The sequence below is a fragment of the Varroa jacobsoni genome, unplaced genomic scaffold (genome assembly GCF_002532875.2).
Source record: "Varroa jacobsoni isolate VJ856 unplaced genomic scaffold, vjacob_1.0 contig00598, whole genome shotgun sequence".
Taxonomy (NCBI): Eukaryota; Metazoa; Arthropoda; class Arachnida; order Mesostigmata; family Varroidae; genus Varroa; species Varroa jacobsoni.
Genome location: NW_019214496.1, coordinates 63,456 through 83,039, shown reverse-complemented (window position 1 = coordinate 83,039; position 19,584 = coordinate 63,456). Strand labels below are relative to the sequence as shown.

General features: G+C 41.1%; 1 protein-coding gene across 5 annotated transcripts; it reads right to left on the bottom strand.

Moving 5' to 3' along the window:
• Positions 1 to 474: 474 nt before the first annotated feature.
• On the bottom strand, positions 475 to 19,157 carry LOC111271417 (protein TRC8 homolog). 5 transcript variants are annotated; one of them, XM_022852182.2, is made up of 6 exons: positions 18,090 to 19,157; positions 13,431 to 13,527; positions 11,977 to 12,094; positions 5,448 to 5,820; positions 4,491 to 4,690; positions 475 to 4,127 (listed from the first exon to the last, which is right to left on the bottom strand). In XM_022852182.2, exons 4-6 carry the CDS (start codon positions 5,812 to 5,814, stop codon positions 2,583 to 2,585), a joined length of 2,112 nt encoding a protein of 703 aa, XP_022707917.1. In that variant the 5' UTR covers positions 5,815 to 5,820; positions 11,977 to 12,094; positions 13,431 to 13,527; positions 18,090 to 19,157; the 3' UTR covers positions 475 to 2,582. The 5 variants fall into 5 exon arrangements, with proteins under 5 accessions (XP_022707917.1, XP_022707918.1, XP_022707919.1 ...); XM_022852183.2 differs by having other exon boundaries at positions 13,431 to 13,516; XM_022852184.2 differs by lacking the exon at positions 13,431 to 13,527.
• Between the last annotated feature and the right edge of the window lie 427 nt (positions 19,158 to 19,584).

The following is a 19,584-nucleotide window of genomic DNA, read 5'->3' as shown; positions in this document are numbered from 1 at the left end:
CTTCTTTAATAATCTCTTACGATTTACCATAGCCGTTGTTTCGAAAATGTAAATTGCCAACTTTTGCTAAACTCCATTCGTAGTATTCCTATTTCGAATTTTTTACGTCTAGAAAATGCAGTATTCACCACATTAGCTCAAGACAGATTCATTAACAAGCTAATTATATTCAGATTTCACATTATGACCTCATAGCAACATTTCAATAACAAGCAAATACTATTATCACTGTTGCTTACGCGATCATCTGCAAAGCTAAAGATAATATGAGAAATTCCTCGTGATTCTGTTTTTTAGGCGCGTTGACAGTCTGTTGATTGAATAAAGTTTGCTTGCCTGTATTCAACAACATAAATGGGGCTTTAATGGCTAGTATGTCTATATTCTATACCTCACATCTAAGCAGTGCAACTAGCAAGTATTCATATAGCCACCCCCTCCACTAGATACCATAACTTCATAAATACACATATCTTCTTTGTTTGCAGTCATCTTTATTCGTTCTTTATTTACAAAACGACAAATATAAAGAAGGTAAAACTGAAAGCTAATAACTAACAACAACGGGCTATTTATTACTTAACATTATGAAAAAAACTTTCATTTATTCCAAGTACACCTCATCGTCATAATATATATATATATATATATATATATATGTATATATATATATATATATATATATATATATATGTATATATATATATACACACAGGGTATGATACAAGGGTTAGACAACTGAAGGGGAAGAAGTCTCAAGGATCCTTTTCATCTTCTCGCGCTTCTGTCGTCTTTATTCTCACGTAATCCTCTATGGAAGTTGCACTTTCTCCAGTGTTGTGCTGACCTAGCCCCCTTCCGACCGCCAAGCAGAGCTGTCATAACTTAGCGTACGAGAATTTTCAGCTGTCACTCGGTCGAATGTTACATCTGTGTTTGTGCCGTCGATAACGAACAAGTGAGGTAAGCATGGACTAAGATTTTTGTATCTTTTATTATTATTACAGAAAAAGACATCGCAATAGCACGGGCTGCACACGACGACGGCAGACAGACAGGACGTTGTTTTCTGCATACTCGCATTCGTACAAAGCTCTATATAATAGCTTCGGTCAAGAGGATCTCTGTATATAATATATACTATTGCATCACTACAAGCTGACTTTAATTTCTCCTACATTTCTCGAAGTGTTTGAGCTTAACGCCGAAAGCTGAAGGAACCCTTTCGTGAAGATCTCCGCCCTCATAATCCTAGCATATTGCTCGGTGCTCGCTCTTTCTCATTTTTTTTTCGCGTCAACAAAATAACATTTAAGATGTTAGATGCATATTTTTACATTGTGATTTGTTATTCATTTTTAGTCATCATGTCTAACATTGCTTCGAGCTTCTTCAATAATTTCTTACGACTTATCGCAGCCGTTATTTCGATGACGTTAATTGCCATCTTTTTCTATACTCCATTGGTAGTATTCCTATCGATTCTTGCTAGATGTCTGTGTTCGACTCCAGTCGCCACATCGCCGCGTGTTTTTTTCGAAGCTTTTCTTATTTCGGCCGTAAATACAAGAGTACAGTTTCCATAACGGTAACAAACCTCAGCAAGTTCTATCGTCCCGTAAATTTAAAGACATATTATCGTTCTCCCGCCGATAAGAGGCTATTCATGAGCGGATAGCCACACGGATTCCACGACCCACTGCCTTCTGGCCGCCTGAGCATTCTCTCCTGAGCTTTTGGCTTCACCTTTGACCAGCAGTGGTAGCAGCACAAAATTACTGCTCGGAGAAATCGCCGGCGGCCGTCTGTTTTTTCCCTCCACCTGTATCGTCGAAGATGCGTATCGTTTTATTTCGATGATGATTATTATTATCATTCTAGTTCTTTTCATTTAGTACTACTACCACTACACAGCCACAGTGCTACGATTACGAAAGCAGATCAAGCCATCGCCACATACTGCTCATTCACTCACCCGTAAATTCGATATATGCGGAAGGCCTACCTTTATTTACCTTTTTCCGCGCCTACGCCTGTCTTCCGGTTTCTCCTCTCGAATCTTAAGAAGAAGCCTATTCTCACTACTTTTGCACCTACTGTGTCATCTGTTTCGATCCTTATAGGCCACCGACTTTAATTCTCAAGTTTTTACACAGCTACAAGTATTCGCGACTGGCTTTGAAAAACTGAAATTAAGCAAAATCTCGGGGAAAACCTTATGGCTGCAAGTCCGCAAAGAGATAATTCTTATATTCAGATAAACTTAACAAAGATATACAATGTACGTAAATTGTTTAACGCGCATACCGTGTTCATCAGGCTTTCCGCTTGTTTTCTTTTTTTACTAGATATGAATATCATAACAGTTTTCCGACTAAGTATCACGTTGGTTATTTTTCTGGCCTTGAGAGATACTGGCCATGAAACCATTCGAGTGCAAATGCATATCACACGCCCACATATGCTAGGTCTCGCTTATTAGTAACCGCATCAAACACTAACGTGGGGTCAGCTTTGGCGGTGTGGCTGGTTACATTGTATATTTGTTTTGCTAAGTCTTTTCTTATTATGGCTTGTTATTCTCAGTCCATGTGCATATGGTTTTCCTCTTCTGGTTCAGGAGGTACGAATAGAGCGCGAGGTGCTCCCTCTGGCCTATCATGATGGCCTATTACCGGACTTATTTGCTCGCGACGCCGTCGCGTATCGAAATCTGTATGGCACAATGGGCAGTGATTCTGCATGAAAAGCCAACGACGCAAGCAATTGACGTGGTAGAAGTGTTCACACTCGGTGACAACTGCTGAGTCCATCTCGTGATGGCAGATAGCGCAGACATCGTTCAGATTCTCCAGCTGCTCCGGCGTTGCGCGGCGGAGCTCTGCCAGCCGGCGACCAGCTTCCCGGCGTCGTACACTGTTGGCCCAGCCCTGCTTAGCCTGTGTCCACACATTGAAGTACGCGTGGAAAAGTATTGTGAAGGCGCGAATGGTGCCGCCTTGCTCGAAAAAAAAAATCCACGCACCGTTTAGCAGTAGGAAAGTGCCGAATAATAGTTCCATACATGCTCCAAACGCGCGAACAGTGTAGACGTAATCGTCGAACAGTTCCCATGAGCTGTCGAGGCGAGCGTCGATTAGAAACAGGACGTAGACAATCAACGATACGATAACCTTGAATACGACCTCCGTACTGAAGCAGCTCAATGCTAGGAGCCATGTACTGAGTGGGTGACGCGTCCAGGCCACGTACATAAAGAAAATAGGGAATACGATAAGAAACGCGCTCACCAGTAATGCTCGTACGTGCCTCTCTCTCGGTAAATTCAGTGAAGCGCCAAGCATCTGCAAAAGCGAATTAATCATTGAGTGGAAGAAGTGCAGGGTGGCTGTCATCAAAAGGCATCCGTTCTGATACAGTCGGTTCAGCCGTTTCTCCGGCTCCATGCCAGTTAGCCCTGACTGCATGGCTAACACAAAAAACAAAATCGCTGATACCATTCCCATGTGCCTTTCGTCGGCATCGTCCATCTGCAAAAAGAGCTTTACCGCCAACGAGATGTAGTGGCTGGCGACACTAACCAAGCTTGTCATACCCATAACCGACAGTGTTGTTTCACAGCCGCGAACAAGAAGCTGAGTTGCTACTTGGGGCAGTTGGGCGCCCAAAGCGAGCCAGCTGCCGAGCTGTCCGTCAGCGTGCCGTTCAGCCAGCAACACAGAAGCATGTTCTGCCATTCGACTCAGCCAAAACAATCGGAGAACTCGAGGAACCTGTAATCGACGCCACTGCGCTTTGAGCAGGAAGAAGATTCCTTCGCCGGCGATCACCTGTTTGGTCCAGAACGCCGTTTCGTGTAAATACTGCATCGCGGGCTGTAGGAAAACGCGTAGACCGTACAACAGAACGATGTGGGCGGCAAGAAATGAGATAGCTGGTGTCCAAGCCAGGAACGAATTGGATAGAAAAGGTGAAAATAATGAGAAAAATGTAGGTCCAATAAAGATTATCCACAGACAGAATAAGCGTGATGTGGAATATCCGCTGCCTAATGTATTGTGTCCGCCCTGCGCCGAAAATGAGAAAATGATCCCCAGAAGCACCTGCAGTACGTAGTTGGCCAGTGTCTGCGAGGAGATAGCAAAGAACAATAGCAAAATAATTAATATTTCGTTAGTGCCTCTTGCTAGAGCGTCGATGAATGGAAAACAAGAGAGAATGATTTTAGTTTTGAGTATCTGAACAATTTTGTACGCATGTCACGTCCGCTTGAAGTTTCGTGTTGCGTCGTATGCATGAGATTGTGCGGTGTTTACGCATTTTCTCATATAGATTTACCTCAGCGGGTTTAGTGTTGCTGTTTTATATCAGGCATCTATATATACATCCTATCTAATGGTCTCAAAAAGTTAGTTCTTATAGAAAATGGCGTATCCTAGAATCGTCGAAATCAAATAAACATTTCATTCTGCTCAATTAGCTATATGTACCTTAGTAAGAACGCTGGAATTGAGCGTGAGGCACTCGTACAACACGTTCGAATGTTGGTCGGTAAGAGCAATGGCACTTTTGACAAACTCATGATTGCACACGTATGACCAGAGAAGAACGCCTGACGAAGCCAGGAACAAGTAGACTCGCAGTAGCTGACGTGACTCCAACAGGAATACAACGGATGAAAAAAAAAACACTGAAAAGATTTCACAGAAATGAATTGGGGGAATAATGGGCATATAAACTGGAGCAGTAATAAACCATGTGTATCTATTATCGTTAGAGGTTTAGAAGCGCAATCTGATGAACATAAACCAAATGTGCTCGCGCATTCACTACTTACGCTAGTGAGACAGTATCGTTATTCCTAGAAGCATTGTTGGAATGAAACAATTATTACTATTTAATAGTTACTGCTATGGAATTTACCCCAAGCTCAATGAGCGTGCATAAAGCGTTTGTTATTTTTGGTTCCTGTGCAAAAATTCACGCCAAGTCACGCATAAAACTAACAAATTAAATACGCGCGGCAAACGGACAGTTCCTCTTTGATGAGTTAGTGAAATCTTCTATAGCGTATGTCGATATCTGTGAATTTTTACGTATATAGAGACCATTACACAAATGGCTGTTTAGGTTGTCTTGACGTTCGTCACGCGTAATATTGGCTTGACTAAGAAACACATTGGTGGAAACGAGATGTTTGGGAAAATATAATTTACGACTAAGAGTACAAACGTAGATCACATAGGCTCTAATCTGAGTTAGTGATCTTTGCTTATGCGACTACCTCGAGCAGCAACGGTCCCTCTCCAATAGTGAACACTTTTAAGCTAGACTTCGTTTATATTCTCTCGTTTTAATGTAACCAAAATACCCGCGAAGAGCTGCTACGCGGTTTTTGAGCGTAAAAAAACAAACAACTACTTAAGAGTTATATAATTCAGACTTACGGGTGGCGTAAACGAGAAACCACAACATAGCGTTAATGCCGGCCTCGAGAGTGGCCTGTTCTACCTCGGCTCCCGCTGAATCGGATGAGTTTGAGCCTTTTGCAGCTGAATCGGACGGAACACCATTCCATCGTGCCAGTAAAGAGTCCATTACGAAGAGAGGTGGAACTCGAATGGCGACGTCGACAAAAGCCCGAATTCGAGCCTTCCATTCCGTGCCTACTTCCAGTCCTCTGAACACCTGGCCGGCATTTCCTGCTGCGGGAAATACTGGCGGCCTCCGAACGGGACGACCCGCTGCTGCTAAACCTGCGTCCTGCTCTCCAACAATCACACCCCCAATGCTTCCTGGCCCTGTGCCCTCCATGTCCACCTATAAGTGGAAAACCAGAGATATTAGATTAAAAGTATCACATTAAAGCATCAACAGTGGGCTTTCTGATAAGAGCAATCGACGCAGAACTTCACATAATTTTCAAATAAACGCAGCATAAATAAACGCTTCTAGTTATAGATCCGGTACTGCTTTTAAGCATTGCTTTAGACTGTCGGCTGTTAATACAAGACGAAGTGTGTCTACACTCGCTGTTGTCTCCAAAGAAATAACATTCATATACTACTTAAAGCTTAATTGGAGTGAATTTGATAAGTATATCCTATCACTAGCTGAGGGCGTTCAGTACGGCAATATTTCAACTAAACACTGCCGCAATCGGCGCACCTAACCTAAATGAAACACGTATTTGAAGATCTTTTTGATATCTTATCGCCACAGAATGTTTTCCGCATCTTCCAAATGTTATGATTACAGTTTAACGAAAGAAAAATTTTGCTCATGGAGATCGATCGCATATCGATGTCTGTTTCTCATGAAATAACGATAGGTTTTTTCATATGAAGCATATACAATACGTTGCCTACGAAGAATTAGAAGTAGAACAGGTTTTAATACATAGGCAGAGACTGTCTTTATGAATGAAAACCTAGTAATTTACTATTCAAATGGCCTGAATATATATTATAAGGGAACATGTTTGTCCAATTATTAATTACACTAAATATATTTCGGCTATATGTTTTAGCTATACTATAAAATAAAAGTTTAAGTGCCATAGACAAACTAGGTTTCCAAGCTATAAACGTGCTGTTACACATTTATATATATATAAATTTGTCAGTATATATATACATATATATATATATATATTTTGCTTTATAACATTTTGAACGATCAGAACTTACGTATTGCTGGCCAAAAAAAATATGTGACCTTTAAAGAACCTAAATTTGACTTAGGCAGTTGCTGGCCTTTCAGCAAAACAGAAGTGCTTGATTTGACAACAGCTGTTTTCTTAGCTGATTTTGTAGGAGAGTGGTAGAGCAGAACAGCAAATATATCTATTTGTATCGATCTGCAGCTTAATGCAAAGATAACAAGCTGATAATAGAACGTATGGGTATTTCAGCTTTTGAGTTTTGTTTATTACGTGCTTATAGAATCGTTCGGGAAAAACGCCCGAAAGAAGTCACGGTATTCTGCTAATCAGTAAGAGTTTCCCTAACAGGTAACTTGGTCAAGATAGGTGCCTGTATATTCAGGACTGTAACTTGATAAGAAGCTCTGACGAACGCATTTCATACACGTAGTTACAGAGAACCTTACTAAGATACGAGAATTCCTTATACTGAAGGATCTAAGGGTGCAGGACGCATACAGTTTATTGCGTACGTTGCCGAATCTATAGCTCTATTAGGAACAACAGTACTACTCGAATCTCCATCAAGCACAAACGAACAAAAGCATCTTCTGAGAAGAATGCAAATAATTATAGCCCTGCGTGTCATACAAGCTTACCGGACAATCTGTAGTCAGCGGTTCTGGTCCTGCCTCGGGCGCCACCTGAGAACCTTAGGGCGAAACAAGAATTGGAACTTTGGGTACACAGTCTTGCAGAACCAGAGGAAAAGCAAAAAAAAAGAGCAGTGACAATTGCAGTCTGGAAAGAAGAGTGGGCCAAAATTTCCACAGGCACGCTCAAGTGCGTAATTCGTGTCCAGGAGGTCACAAAGTAGCTAGAGCAACCAGGCAGGAAGCCGCTAACTACCTTATCCGGGTCATTATTGGCCATAGTAATATTTAGTATACTTAGACAAAATTAGTAAGGCTCTTTCCGATACTCTGTAATCAGGATGTTGAGGAAAATTGTGCTAACACGTTGCTAGTTTATTTGAGATAAAGATTGAGATGCAGAGATGAGACAAAGATTGTCTGCACATGTAACGCTGATTTATTGACTGGTTCACACGAGACGCGGAGGGACATCCTCCATGTAGGACGTAAGCACGTTTGGTGAAGCAAAGAATTTGACGGGTGATTTCGGTCATCTGATCCAGTAGGCATCTGCTACTCCTTATTGACGGAGTAGATTATGAGAGAAGAGCTGATAATTCGGTGGCCTCGGTGAAAATAAGTCCAACCGTCGGGGTTAAATCTTATACTCGGATCACATAGAATAGAATTTACTTTTCGCTGCCACGGACATTACGGGACTATAAGCTCGGCGTTTCATGCTAGTTCATCTAAGTCTGAGGTTTAGAGTCGCAAGTATTGATACAATAACATACATTTCAAAGAGTATGACTTCTCAAGTGTTTTGTTATCTATTCAAAAAAAAAATTAAACATTTCACTTACAAGTAGTCAAAGTTGTATCGTTGTACAGTAGATGTCACATTGTTTCAGTTGCGAATCGGACATTTAGAAGGTAGACTTCTAGTCAAATGAGCGCCATTTGACACAATAAAATCAAAGTTATCCGCCCCGACGTAACCCACGAAGTCAATAAAAGCATGCAGTGGTCTAAGAGTTACAGAATTCGGTGATGAACGGATGCTACACTAACTACATTTAACGTCAGAATTTGACCTCAACCATTAGACTGACTACTGTAGGTATGGCTACGCCGTATTCTATTGCTGAAATCGTCTACGTAGGAGAAAATAATCATACGCCATGGAGCTCATCGTTTTCCTTAATAAAAAGCCTTCAGTTTGGCGCGGGAAGTCGTAACCATCATTTGAATGCCACCAGGAAAAACCGAACTCTTACGTATTATCTACACGCAACAAATGAAGATACGGCAAAAAATCGGGATTCACGTTAAAGTATTATTAACGGGTCTGGATTTAAAGCGTCAGGTGCTCTTCCTGCAAAATTTCCCGAAGTCGGAATTGGCTAACAGTATGACCATGTAATTTCCAATTGGGAACCATGGTTTCAGTGTCTTATTGAGGCGAAAAAATAAATTGAAGCATTAGCCGGTGTTAATGTTTCTATAGGTTTAATGAATAAAGCTGGATCACTTGAGTTCATTTCGTCTTTGCGCTACTTCACACACTGACTACCGAGAAACGCAAAGGAGAACTACAATAACGCTTACATATTTTTTACAGTCTAGTAAACAATCGCCGCTTCCTGTCGCCAAACCTGACCACGTACCATCATCTAATTAGTACTTCTGGTACAATCTAGGCTCGCCCAGTCGAATTATTCTTACCTTATTTTTGTCACTAACCACCATATGGAGCATCCGAGCAATACATTAACTGCCTCCACCACTAAAGGCTAGAAATCGAACGAGAGTTTTCGAAAAAAAACACGATATTCGTTTCCTTGAACTTCGAATCGAACGCTGCTCATACGTCTCTCACTGTCCGCGATCGGGTTGTTACAGGTTATCGCGTATTAGGGCTGTCACCACAGAACGTGAGTGAGCAGCTGTCGTCTAATAGGAATAGGTTGGAAGCAGCAAATCGGAGGCCTCGACCTGGTCTGAATGTAGTAGTTTGACCAACAACAGCAGCAGCAACATCCACTTAATTCTCGCCGAACAGCAACTGAACAGAAGAAAAGAGAGCATCAATCGAAATCACTGTTTTAGCTACATCGGTCGTCGTTGCAGTTGTATTTTTTTTGTCAAAGTGAACGACTATCGTCGCCACCGCATCGGTAGCACCCCTGCCAGCGTTATTCGTAGATGCCGTGACAGCTGAGCGTTGACCGCTAAAACTGAACTCATTGACTACTTTTACCTTTGGGTTAACAACAGCTGTGTAACGCACGTAGGGCGGCCTGACGGGTCGTGTTGTGTGGCGCACAAGATGCAGAAAATCGCTAACGAAAGTAGACAGATGACCTTCAGCTTTCGTTTGCGCAGCGAAGACCTGCCACCATCATCGCGCAAGTGCTGCTAATGGTACATTGCTCATATTCAGATCAGTCCAGCAACCCCCCTCCCACACACATACACATACGCCAGCAGCGCACACAGTGGATCTCATAGTCGTCACCAGACTGGGGCATACGTCGAATAATAGCGGATGGAACGGTGGAGAAAGCTAACTGGTCAAACGCATCTGAAAGGGCCTGCCGTGAGGCAGACCCCAAAGAAGCTAAAAGCCGTTGATCTGCACTATTTTACAGTGAGTTCTGTTGTGTATTCAGAGATTTTTCTCCGAAACTGGCACTTTGTCATGTCGTTTTTTCTTTTTGTTTTATAGCTCTTTAACTATACTACTTGTGGCAACGCGTTGATTGCGCTATGTCCAGTTTCTCATGCCCATGATAAAATGTGATAAAGATTATACCGACAAAAGTGCTCCAAGCAAGGCTGACCGTGACTGACTATTTGGTCACGAAAAGTTGATGTAATGAAGTTTTTGACAGATCGGGTTGTATAGCTAAAAATCAATGATAAGTTACTTGGTCAGATAACTTCCGGGCTCGAGGGGCACAATAAAGAACGTCTAGCCCAATTCTATGAGCTATTTTAAAGACTATGGAAATTATCTGTGTAACAATTTTTAAATATGACAAATGTAAAACTAGAGCAACGACTTGGAACTAACTATCACCGATCGAAAAACCTCATCTGCAAAAATATGACCTTCAGACGGATGACTTTTGGGCAGGCCTTTAGCCGCCTGCTGTAGCGCCAATCTTTTGAGTCCTTTAGCAATCCCCCATTTGCTTAAGAATAGGGTAATGTTATATGCTTAAAATTAACGAGGCCCCCGGCTAAAAAGCAAACAAGATTCGTTTTAAGTATACATGACTTTCACAGAAGAGGCTTCTTAACGTAACGTGCTATTGTACGACTGTAAAATGTGCCCTCTGCTTTCTTACAACAATATGTCACCGTTTAAAATACTTACAATTACAAGCAAACCCAAGCGGGTCTAATTTCAATCTGATAAAGCGGAATGTTTCGATTCAGATATTAACCAAAATCTACCTTCGCTTATAACATTGCAACCTAAAAGATGTCTGGACAAAAACTTAAGCTACAAGCCTTTCCCTTTAATATGAGGGACATCCTTTCACCACAATACGGGCATCCTTTTGTCATAGAACGTATCTTTCGTCCGATTACCACTAATAGCGGAAATACAGCACCTTCAACATAAGCAAGATGTCTATCGACCCGCAGTGCTGTTAACCCTAAATTACCAATAGCGTAACCAGTCTTCTACACGGACCATTACCGTTACGGCAGATTTTTTTGGCCAAGGTTAAGCTAAGGGCATCGCTCGATGTTTTTACCAGTCAGCGAGGACGCTTTTGTGGTAGACACATATCTACGCCTGTATAGTAAAGCAGACTTTTTCTGTTGCCTTCATTTTGCATCTTTATGAACAACAATAACGACTAATACCACATCAACTACGCTAGCTATTATTTGCTTTTCTCTGCCACTCTACCCACAATAACGAGATAAGGAACGCGTAAAAAGAGAAAGGAAAACAGACGGACGCACGCCTTCAAACCTCTTTGGGTATTTCGGGCCAAGCAGCAACATTATCAAAATTGTGTCACCACTAACTGGAACCAAAAGGGATTATGCAACAGTACTGATAATTATAATCATATAATAATATCGATGTGCAATCGACAGCCCTGGCTTGTCCGTAGCGGATATCGCTATTGGCATTTGGGCGCATAGTTCAGTAGTGCTCAGAGGATCTGATCGGCAACGACGACCGATTCGAGAAAAGGTAAGGCCTCGAAAGTGTGATGTCAGTTTCATGAAAGTATGGATCCGAAAGCTCCTCTGCAATACTGCGAGCGACACACCACTTTATATAGCTGGTACGACTTTTACTGGTTTTAGCTACAATTTATTGAATGAGTCACTAATTGGGAAACGTACACGTCAGGCTTTCATTTACTTATCACTGGTTAGGATCTCTGATTACAAAAGCAATAGCAAAGTAGGCGGACCTATATGTAGGGGATTGTACAATGTGATTTTTGGCCGCAAAAGTCATTAGACGACCGCTAATACACATAATGACAGACAAATGCAATATGATAATGAATAATAATTGTATTTGCAGTAATGTAAAAAAAGTACGAGCACAACCATCTTTTGTTAAGGATCCACCTTTGGTGCTCAAGACGAGAATGATCTAAATTTAGGATCAAATAAGAATTAACGTTATCAACTGATATCGACATTAACCAGCCTTACCGATTGGAGCGGTCTTCAGTCTTCTGACATCAAAAAAGCCATGGTCACTCGACTGCCACAGAAAGAATTACCCACAGCAACAGACGTCTTCACCTTGTCAAGGCATGCAGTATAGCTTCTAAAAGTAATAATCAAAACACGATTAAGAAACACGAAGTATTGTTCTAAAAAACTGAACGCTTATATTTGGGTTTTGCTATGATATTGTCATCGAGTCTAAACGGTTACACTGAAGTGCTTCGGTACAAAATACCACTCTCTTCATATTCAATTAGAATAATTCAATGAGAATTGCAATTGTCGCATTTTCAGTATTAAATAGGCATCCGAATAAGAGTGAGAAGGCGCATTTTTAATTGGTTTAATATTTAGTAGACCTTTTAGAGAAAAAGGCGAACGCTTATTCAAAATACCCTACGACATGTCTATCTATACACAAAGAAAGTCAATACCATATTGGTTAATACGAAATAATACTTCCTAGACTAAAGGCTTTCTTAAGAGCCGCACAATCTACGTATCTTAGTATCGTCTTCATGAATGGTGACGGATTTAATTGAAGCCGGCGGCTCAACAGAAGTTTTGATTGAATCAAGGCACTGAGCCTATATTTTCAGGGGTTTTCATATGTCATTGTACGGAAGATAATGTTTTCAGGCTCACTCTATAACTGAATTAGCTGAACTTAAGTCACTTCAAGGAATTTAGTTACAGGTAAATAGGAATATTACCTGCTACAAGGTATGGCCATTGTGCAAGGGTCTACCTTGCCTTAACCTATGCCCCTTCAAACTGCCTAGAAGGCATTCAACAAATATGCTCTTCGGGTTCGTCGCAGGAAGCAAACAGTGTCATTATTCACGCTTGCCAAATAGAGAAAGAGAGAGAGAGAGAGAGAGAGAGAGAGTAAGGGAGAAAATTCGTATAGGAAAGAATTAATTATACGGAGACGATGCCATTGTGTGACCGGGGATACATTTCAGCATGGGATTGATTTGCTCTTCCGCAGTGGTCATCTGCCATAGGTCACCATCTGCGTAACAACTACTACTAATATTAACGAGCTAAGTTCAGGACTGAAAGGATTTATTTATGAATTGAATGTATTAATTGAAACAAAGCGATCGGTTGATGCGATGACGGGGACGACGAAGTGTAGCTGAAATGCTAGACAAACTACGGCAATAAGCAGTGAGCACTGACGTTAACAATCGGACTGAGTTTTCTGAGTTTCCAAACAAATTAGCTAGTGATAATTGTTGTTGGCCAAGATAGTGCGACATGAACATCAGTGGAAGCTATAATGGTTTCATATATACAAACATTTCAGCATTAACAAGAATAACTCGGAGTAGATGTTTCGCTATCAGTTTACGTGGTAATTATCAATATTGTTTAACGTAGATGTAGTAGTCAGAAGCTAAGCCCGCGAACGTATAGTCCCAATAGTTTACCCGAAACTGTGAAGTTTGCACAAGCTATCCCTTAGCTGGATGCATTTGGAAATATCCGTGTCGTCTCTGTCGCGTGCGTGTAACCACTGCAAAAAGACTGAGGGCCAGTTAGACAAAGTTCCAGTTAGTTATATTACTAATTATACAGGCGAACTAATCAGCCTTCGAATATCTAATGATCATATAAATGCGAAAACTTGTTACCTAGTTACAAAACAGGTTTTTCATAAATCGACAGATATTCTGTCAACTTACTAGTTCAAAACTAAGCGAGTTTTCCTGTCTAGAATTCTAGATAGCAATGACTCAACCTGGCAAGTCAACATGGCTTCATCATAACTTACTAGCAAACGGCTGATCACCAACAAGAACCATTTAGCAAGGTAAGCGAACCGTCAACAACGTGCAGCACATCACTTATTCAAATAGTATGAATGTTAGTTGGCACCCGTATCACTGCCGCCGGCATTAAAGGAGCATGTGAAGAAATATCGAACGCGACGCATTTCTACGCCACACGAATCTGAGCCAACCTGATCACGTTGGCACTGCGTGAGCTATTCTGAGCACAGTGATACTACCGAAAAATGCTATACCAACGCAAGAATTCTTACTCCCGTCAATATGATACCCACATTTGCATAATAGACGCTAAAAAAAAATAATCCCAAAATCTCCATGTATATGATAAAATGCTAGTGGACCTATATTAGTTTTCAACTAATGCTAGAAAAAGATTTAGAACACTGTTAGAAGAGATGTTTCGCTATCTGTAAGTCTACCTTTTTACGCAAAATGTAGCCGAAATACCTATGTCTACGTATACGTTTAAGTTTGCTCCTCATACGGTACAGTGTAGATATTAAATGATTTACTTTATGTAGATAATTATATTCAGTTGTTGAAGCTCCATTTAATAAGTAGGCCAGCTAAACGGCATCGGTGAGCCGGCAGTAGTGATTTAGCATATTATGGATGTTCAATGGTTAGGGAAGCGTATTATCCCGATCGTATTCTATGTGGCACCGATGAAACGCTTACAATAGTGGCCCTCCATTTTTGTTACGCTATATTGTATATGCAAATGTTGGCTCGTTAAGTCCTTCTCCATAGTACGTATATATACGATAGCATACATTAATGGACCGGGGATTCGGCGGTTGGAAATGTTGCAGATGTCACAATGTATCGTATTTGCAACGTATGTGTCAACCAATAAATGCGACACAAAAAAATTCTGTCAATTAATAATTTCAAAAAGAAATTAAAAGACTACCATTTACGCAAATGTGTGTCGAAATGAATAACTGCTCATGAATATTCCACATACAGCCAGATAGAATAGAGAAAATGAACGTACATCGATCGGCTCTCACAACCAGCCCCTGTTAAAACCGCAGCATTTAAATTCAGCATATTAACAAAAAGTAAACGACTTGAGTTTCTCTTAAAAACCTGAGGAAAATATTCGGACTTAAAGCGTGGCTTCCCTAGAGAATTTCCTATCGCAGGCGGTAGTTTCCCCTCTCATTATCACATCCTGCCAATGGTCGAGACTGCACCAGAGGAAACCGTCAATAAACGTAAACAAAGGAATAAGGTAGTCTCCGAAAGAGCTCGTTTTGGAGGGAAACATCTACATGGGTTTAGAGATCTACCAAGTTTATACGGTTGCGTGTTTGTGCCTGTATGTGCATGCATAATCATACTGTACTAAAGGAGTTACCACAAAAAAGTCGCTATAATAATAATAATACGTCCAATTGCATAAGATAAAAGCAGCGTATTCGCCAGCACACAGTTATAGAAATCGAAATTCTTGTGCTTTTCTAACACGTACAAACTTTAACTTTCGAGTTATAAACCAGCAGCGTAAATTATTCGCCTGTGGGTGGTGCAACTGCGGATATGCAGCAGGTAAATGACAGTAGGGGAAAAACGCGTTAGGGGAGTTGATTAATGGAAAAACCCCTGATTTGAGAACGAAACTATATGGCCCCTAGTAATACATTTTTCTAATATGAACTTGTTCGAAAATTATCTTGCACCTAAATTTTATCTATCTAAAATTCTGCAAATTAGAAAATAAAAAGAACCAAATTATAAAAATACCTTTAGTCTTTAAAAATATTGCTGCCTTAAAGATGGCATCAAATATATGAAAACTGATTATTTTTTCTGGGCAGGCAGGAACCACGGCAATGAGATGATAACCATAAATTGGCACAATTGCGCAAACAGAAAATTTGAAACGATTGTTTGAACGTATCCGGCACAAGACCCTAGGCAATTATGTAAATTACTGAAGATCTTTTGCTGAAAAAAAAGATAAATGGACTTTTTATGACAACTTTTTTGCCTCCCTTGCGTTCTGCTGCGTGTTTTTAATATTTCATAGGTGTTTAATATTAGCAATATTTTACAGGTCTCCAAAAAAAAAAAAACGAAAACCCCCGTTTGAGGTGCTACATTAAAAGCTAAACTTCAAAAATTTATTGAAATGCAAAAGGTACATTGCGTAAACCATTGCTAGAAAAAAAACTGAATTAGTAGGTGTTTTGACGTGAGCATTATTGAAGCCTTTCTTATTCTGTAGCCAAATTCTTAGAATTCACTAACCCTACAATCCCTACATCGGTTTACAGTATAACCCGAAGCTGAATGAAAATTAATTAGAAAAGTACTGCTACGGTCAACCAATCGTAATGATCAGTAATCAGAATAATAATGATGAAAAAAAATTATTAACTTGCTGTCACAGAATGAAAAAAATCAGAATGATTTTAGGGCTAGTAACCACACCAATCTCATTTATATTGGGCCCTTTAAAAATAGTTAACAAACAGACGGTGATACAACTGGTAATAATTACCGCATGATAATGTCGAACAGCTTCTTTTTGACTGGACCGTTTGGGGTAAAGTTAAATTGTATCGTCTACCTGATTGGTTGATGGTAACCAACACACGGAGGCACAATATCTTCTACGAGATATTTATTATACATGCTTAAAATAGAAGCAAACACTTAATTTTCCTTGTGGCAATGAGTAAAGCATTATTCTCGCGGCAGGACTGATTGTTTCTTCAAGGTAATTTCTAATATACATATAACGTTCATCATGTTGAATGCTATAGATATTTTGCAACAATTTGACAAAGTGCCTGTTTGAAAAGGACCTTTTAGAGAATGATTTCGAAAAACATGGCGGAAGCGAATCTCATTCTATGAATTCGACTTAGTTCATCCATTCTGCTACGGCTTGTTTTTCGTCGGAAAAATTAAGCAGTTCCAAATAAAATAAAGAGTGGCAAATTTTCAATGTCTATATGATGTCCCTTATCTATGTACATATATTAAAGCTCTGTTTAGTGCTATTATGACATAGTTGCTTTAAGGTGAATTAGTGAAGTTTCGTCCATATGCAACGTAACACGCGAACAGAGTCATGCAAATGTAACACATTGTGTTCAGCTGGGTTCAGCTGTAGCAGGCACTGTCACGTTGACCTACAACAGCTTCGCACGTAGAAGACGTCGCATACGAGGCCGAAAGCGGACAGGCGCGCATAACGTACAGATATGGCTTTGAACGGATTTTGGCTACCCTAACAAAAAATAAAAACAACATTCCATATTGAAGTTAAGCGCCACCTAACAAGCAATCATTGTGCAAGCCAAACCTTGCTTGTGATAATAATATGGGATGGCGAAGTACTTTGTTGTACTTCTACTACAATTACTAGTAATAAAAATATTTATGCGGCAAAAAGGCCTGACGTGCGCTAGCTGTGTGATAATGGCGAAGTATTCCTTCCGAGTGCCTTTAAATATCGCCTATATCTATCCGCCTCCATAAGTACTCGCAATACGTTAAAACAAATGCAAAATGTTCCCCGTATGCACCTGGCAGGTATCAGCGCAAGCGAGCTATATACGCTGAATAATATTTCTATTGCGTGCAATAGAGCAGTCACCGTAATCACAACTTTGCTGATAAAGCCAGGTCAACTACCTAATATAGTTATTTCTCAGCGTTTTATTAATCTCAAACTGGATTGTTTAACTGCGACAATATAACGAGAAATGGAAAGAGAAGAATCATCCTTTACAGCAATTGCGGACCTTATTCCCAATTAAATTGCTGACATATGTATACTACCAGCTGATAGACTCCTTCCGTTTTGTCGTAACGGACCAACGCCAGTTGAATCAAAACCTTTAGAGGGTCATAGGCAGACCTTTAACTCGTATATGCGAACTATAAATTCTTGTTTTCGTACTGATGCGTGCTGAAGAAGAGACACGTTTTACAGCAAGCTCTAGTTATCGAAACGAAAATTTCATTAGAGTGAAAATGACTTCATTTTAAGGATCATAGAGTCCGCTGTTCACTTTGCCACATCCTGGCGTCACACTTCAGGTATCCCTGGCAGAACCAACAAACAACCTATAGAGTAAACTTGTGTTCTGCGTCCTTTTTGTCTGAGACCGACACAATAATGACTACAGCTCATATGCTTCCAGAGTTCATTAACAGCTATCTATGTTATTACGCCTTACATTATTAATAGAAAAAATATTCCGAAGGTTACGTCCGGTATTGGCGTCTGAAGCATTGCTTCAGACGCTTACACAATTGTTACTATGAGGTACTTACCCCTCTGGTTCAGGATCGACGACCCTCACAAAGGACACATCGCACGTAGCCAACCTATACAGCAGTTTATTTGATTCACGAATTTCTTGGTGTGTTCACACGCCCTAGGCACATACCTACACACACGTTGTTTCTTTTTCACACTTTCTCAAATAACACTACACTGTTATAATAACAGTATCGCTTTCGGCAAACTCGACACCGAGCCGTTTCGTTTGTCTACAGCTCTTGTTCTCCGTATGGTGATTTGTTCCGACGTACTCCACGTTCGCTGTACCCCAGCCCGAACAGCAACGACAGCCGCTGCAACTGCAGACGCCGTCTCCGCTGCCGTCGGATCAATTTAAGGCTCCCCCTGAACAACCTGCGAAATCGGTCCTCAGACTACTCTAGCACAGCAAAACGGAGAGAGGCATTTAACGGAGAGCCTGTACCGGTTACTTCCGTGTCCTATTTGGGGTACGCTGTGCGTTATAGATACAACGGTAGTAGCATTCGAACTTCATATATATATATATATATGTGTGTATATCCTGAAAAAACAATACACAGCAACACTTCTCTGTGGTTGGTGCTGTTTCTTTGTTCGAAAGATTAGTCGTCGTCGTGTCTACAACAACTCACTAGTCAGTGAATAACGGCAACAAAAGCAGCAGCGGCTAGCGAGCAATCAGGCGACCGATCAGACTGGTAATCAACAAAGCAACGGGTCAGCTACTACGGGACCAGTCGACGAAAAAAACCCCCCAGCGAACAACACTGCTTTCAACACTACCATTAACTGCCATAGAGAGATACGCGACACACACATCAAAGCCTTCTCTCCGCCGTTAGCTGTCCATTACAACTGCAACATTGACATACAACGGCATGGCTAATAACAGCAGCAATAGCGACGACATCATCATCATTACGTACGGAACGACACAGCAGCAGCGGCGGCGCGAGAAGTATTTTCGATAATAGCAATAATGATGTCGTCGAGCTCGCCGTCGTTGTCGTGATAGCAGCCGAAGATGGCTGCAGCGGCCGCTGTTAGCTGCAGTTGTAGTGAAGGCAGCAGTTCGAAAAAACGTCCTCTCTTCAATTGTGCGGCTGCTATTTTGTCGTTCTGCGTTGCTCTGTTGTACTATGTAGTTATATCGCTGTATGTCTACTGTTGCCGAGACTGCATAGCTCAGCAGCTGGTAGCAATAGCGACGGGTACGGTGGGCCGTGACGCACAGATCAGCTAACCCGCCAGCCTGTCAGACACAGCTGATAGAAGTCATACGGCGGCACAGAATTGGTGACTATGTCTCAGGCAGGGGCAACAGTAACTATTCGCTGATTCGTATTTTGGCTCTCTTAACTGGACAGGCAAAAAACATCAGCGTCATTTCGGCGCTACCCGGTCATCGCTCCGTCGCTGGTCGCTACTGGTTGCTGGGAAATTCCGCTGCCAACAGCGCTTGTCTTTACCGAATGTTTCTGCATGAGCGATGAACGTCGAGCA

Coding starts and splice junctions, on each gene's coding strand:
- LOC111271417 (XM_022852182.2), bottom strand. CDS start 5,814: ATGGAGGGCACAGGGCCAGGAAGCATTGGGGGTGTGATTGTTGGAGAG. Junction 4,691..5,447: donor GTTTCTCGTTTACGCCACCC/GTAAGTCTGAAT, acceptor AAATCTTTTCAG/TGTTTTTTTTTTCATCCGTT. Junction 4,128..4,490: donor ATTCCAGCGTTCTTACTAAG/GTACATATAGCT, acceptor ATCTCCTCGCAG/ACACTGGCCAACTACGTACT.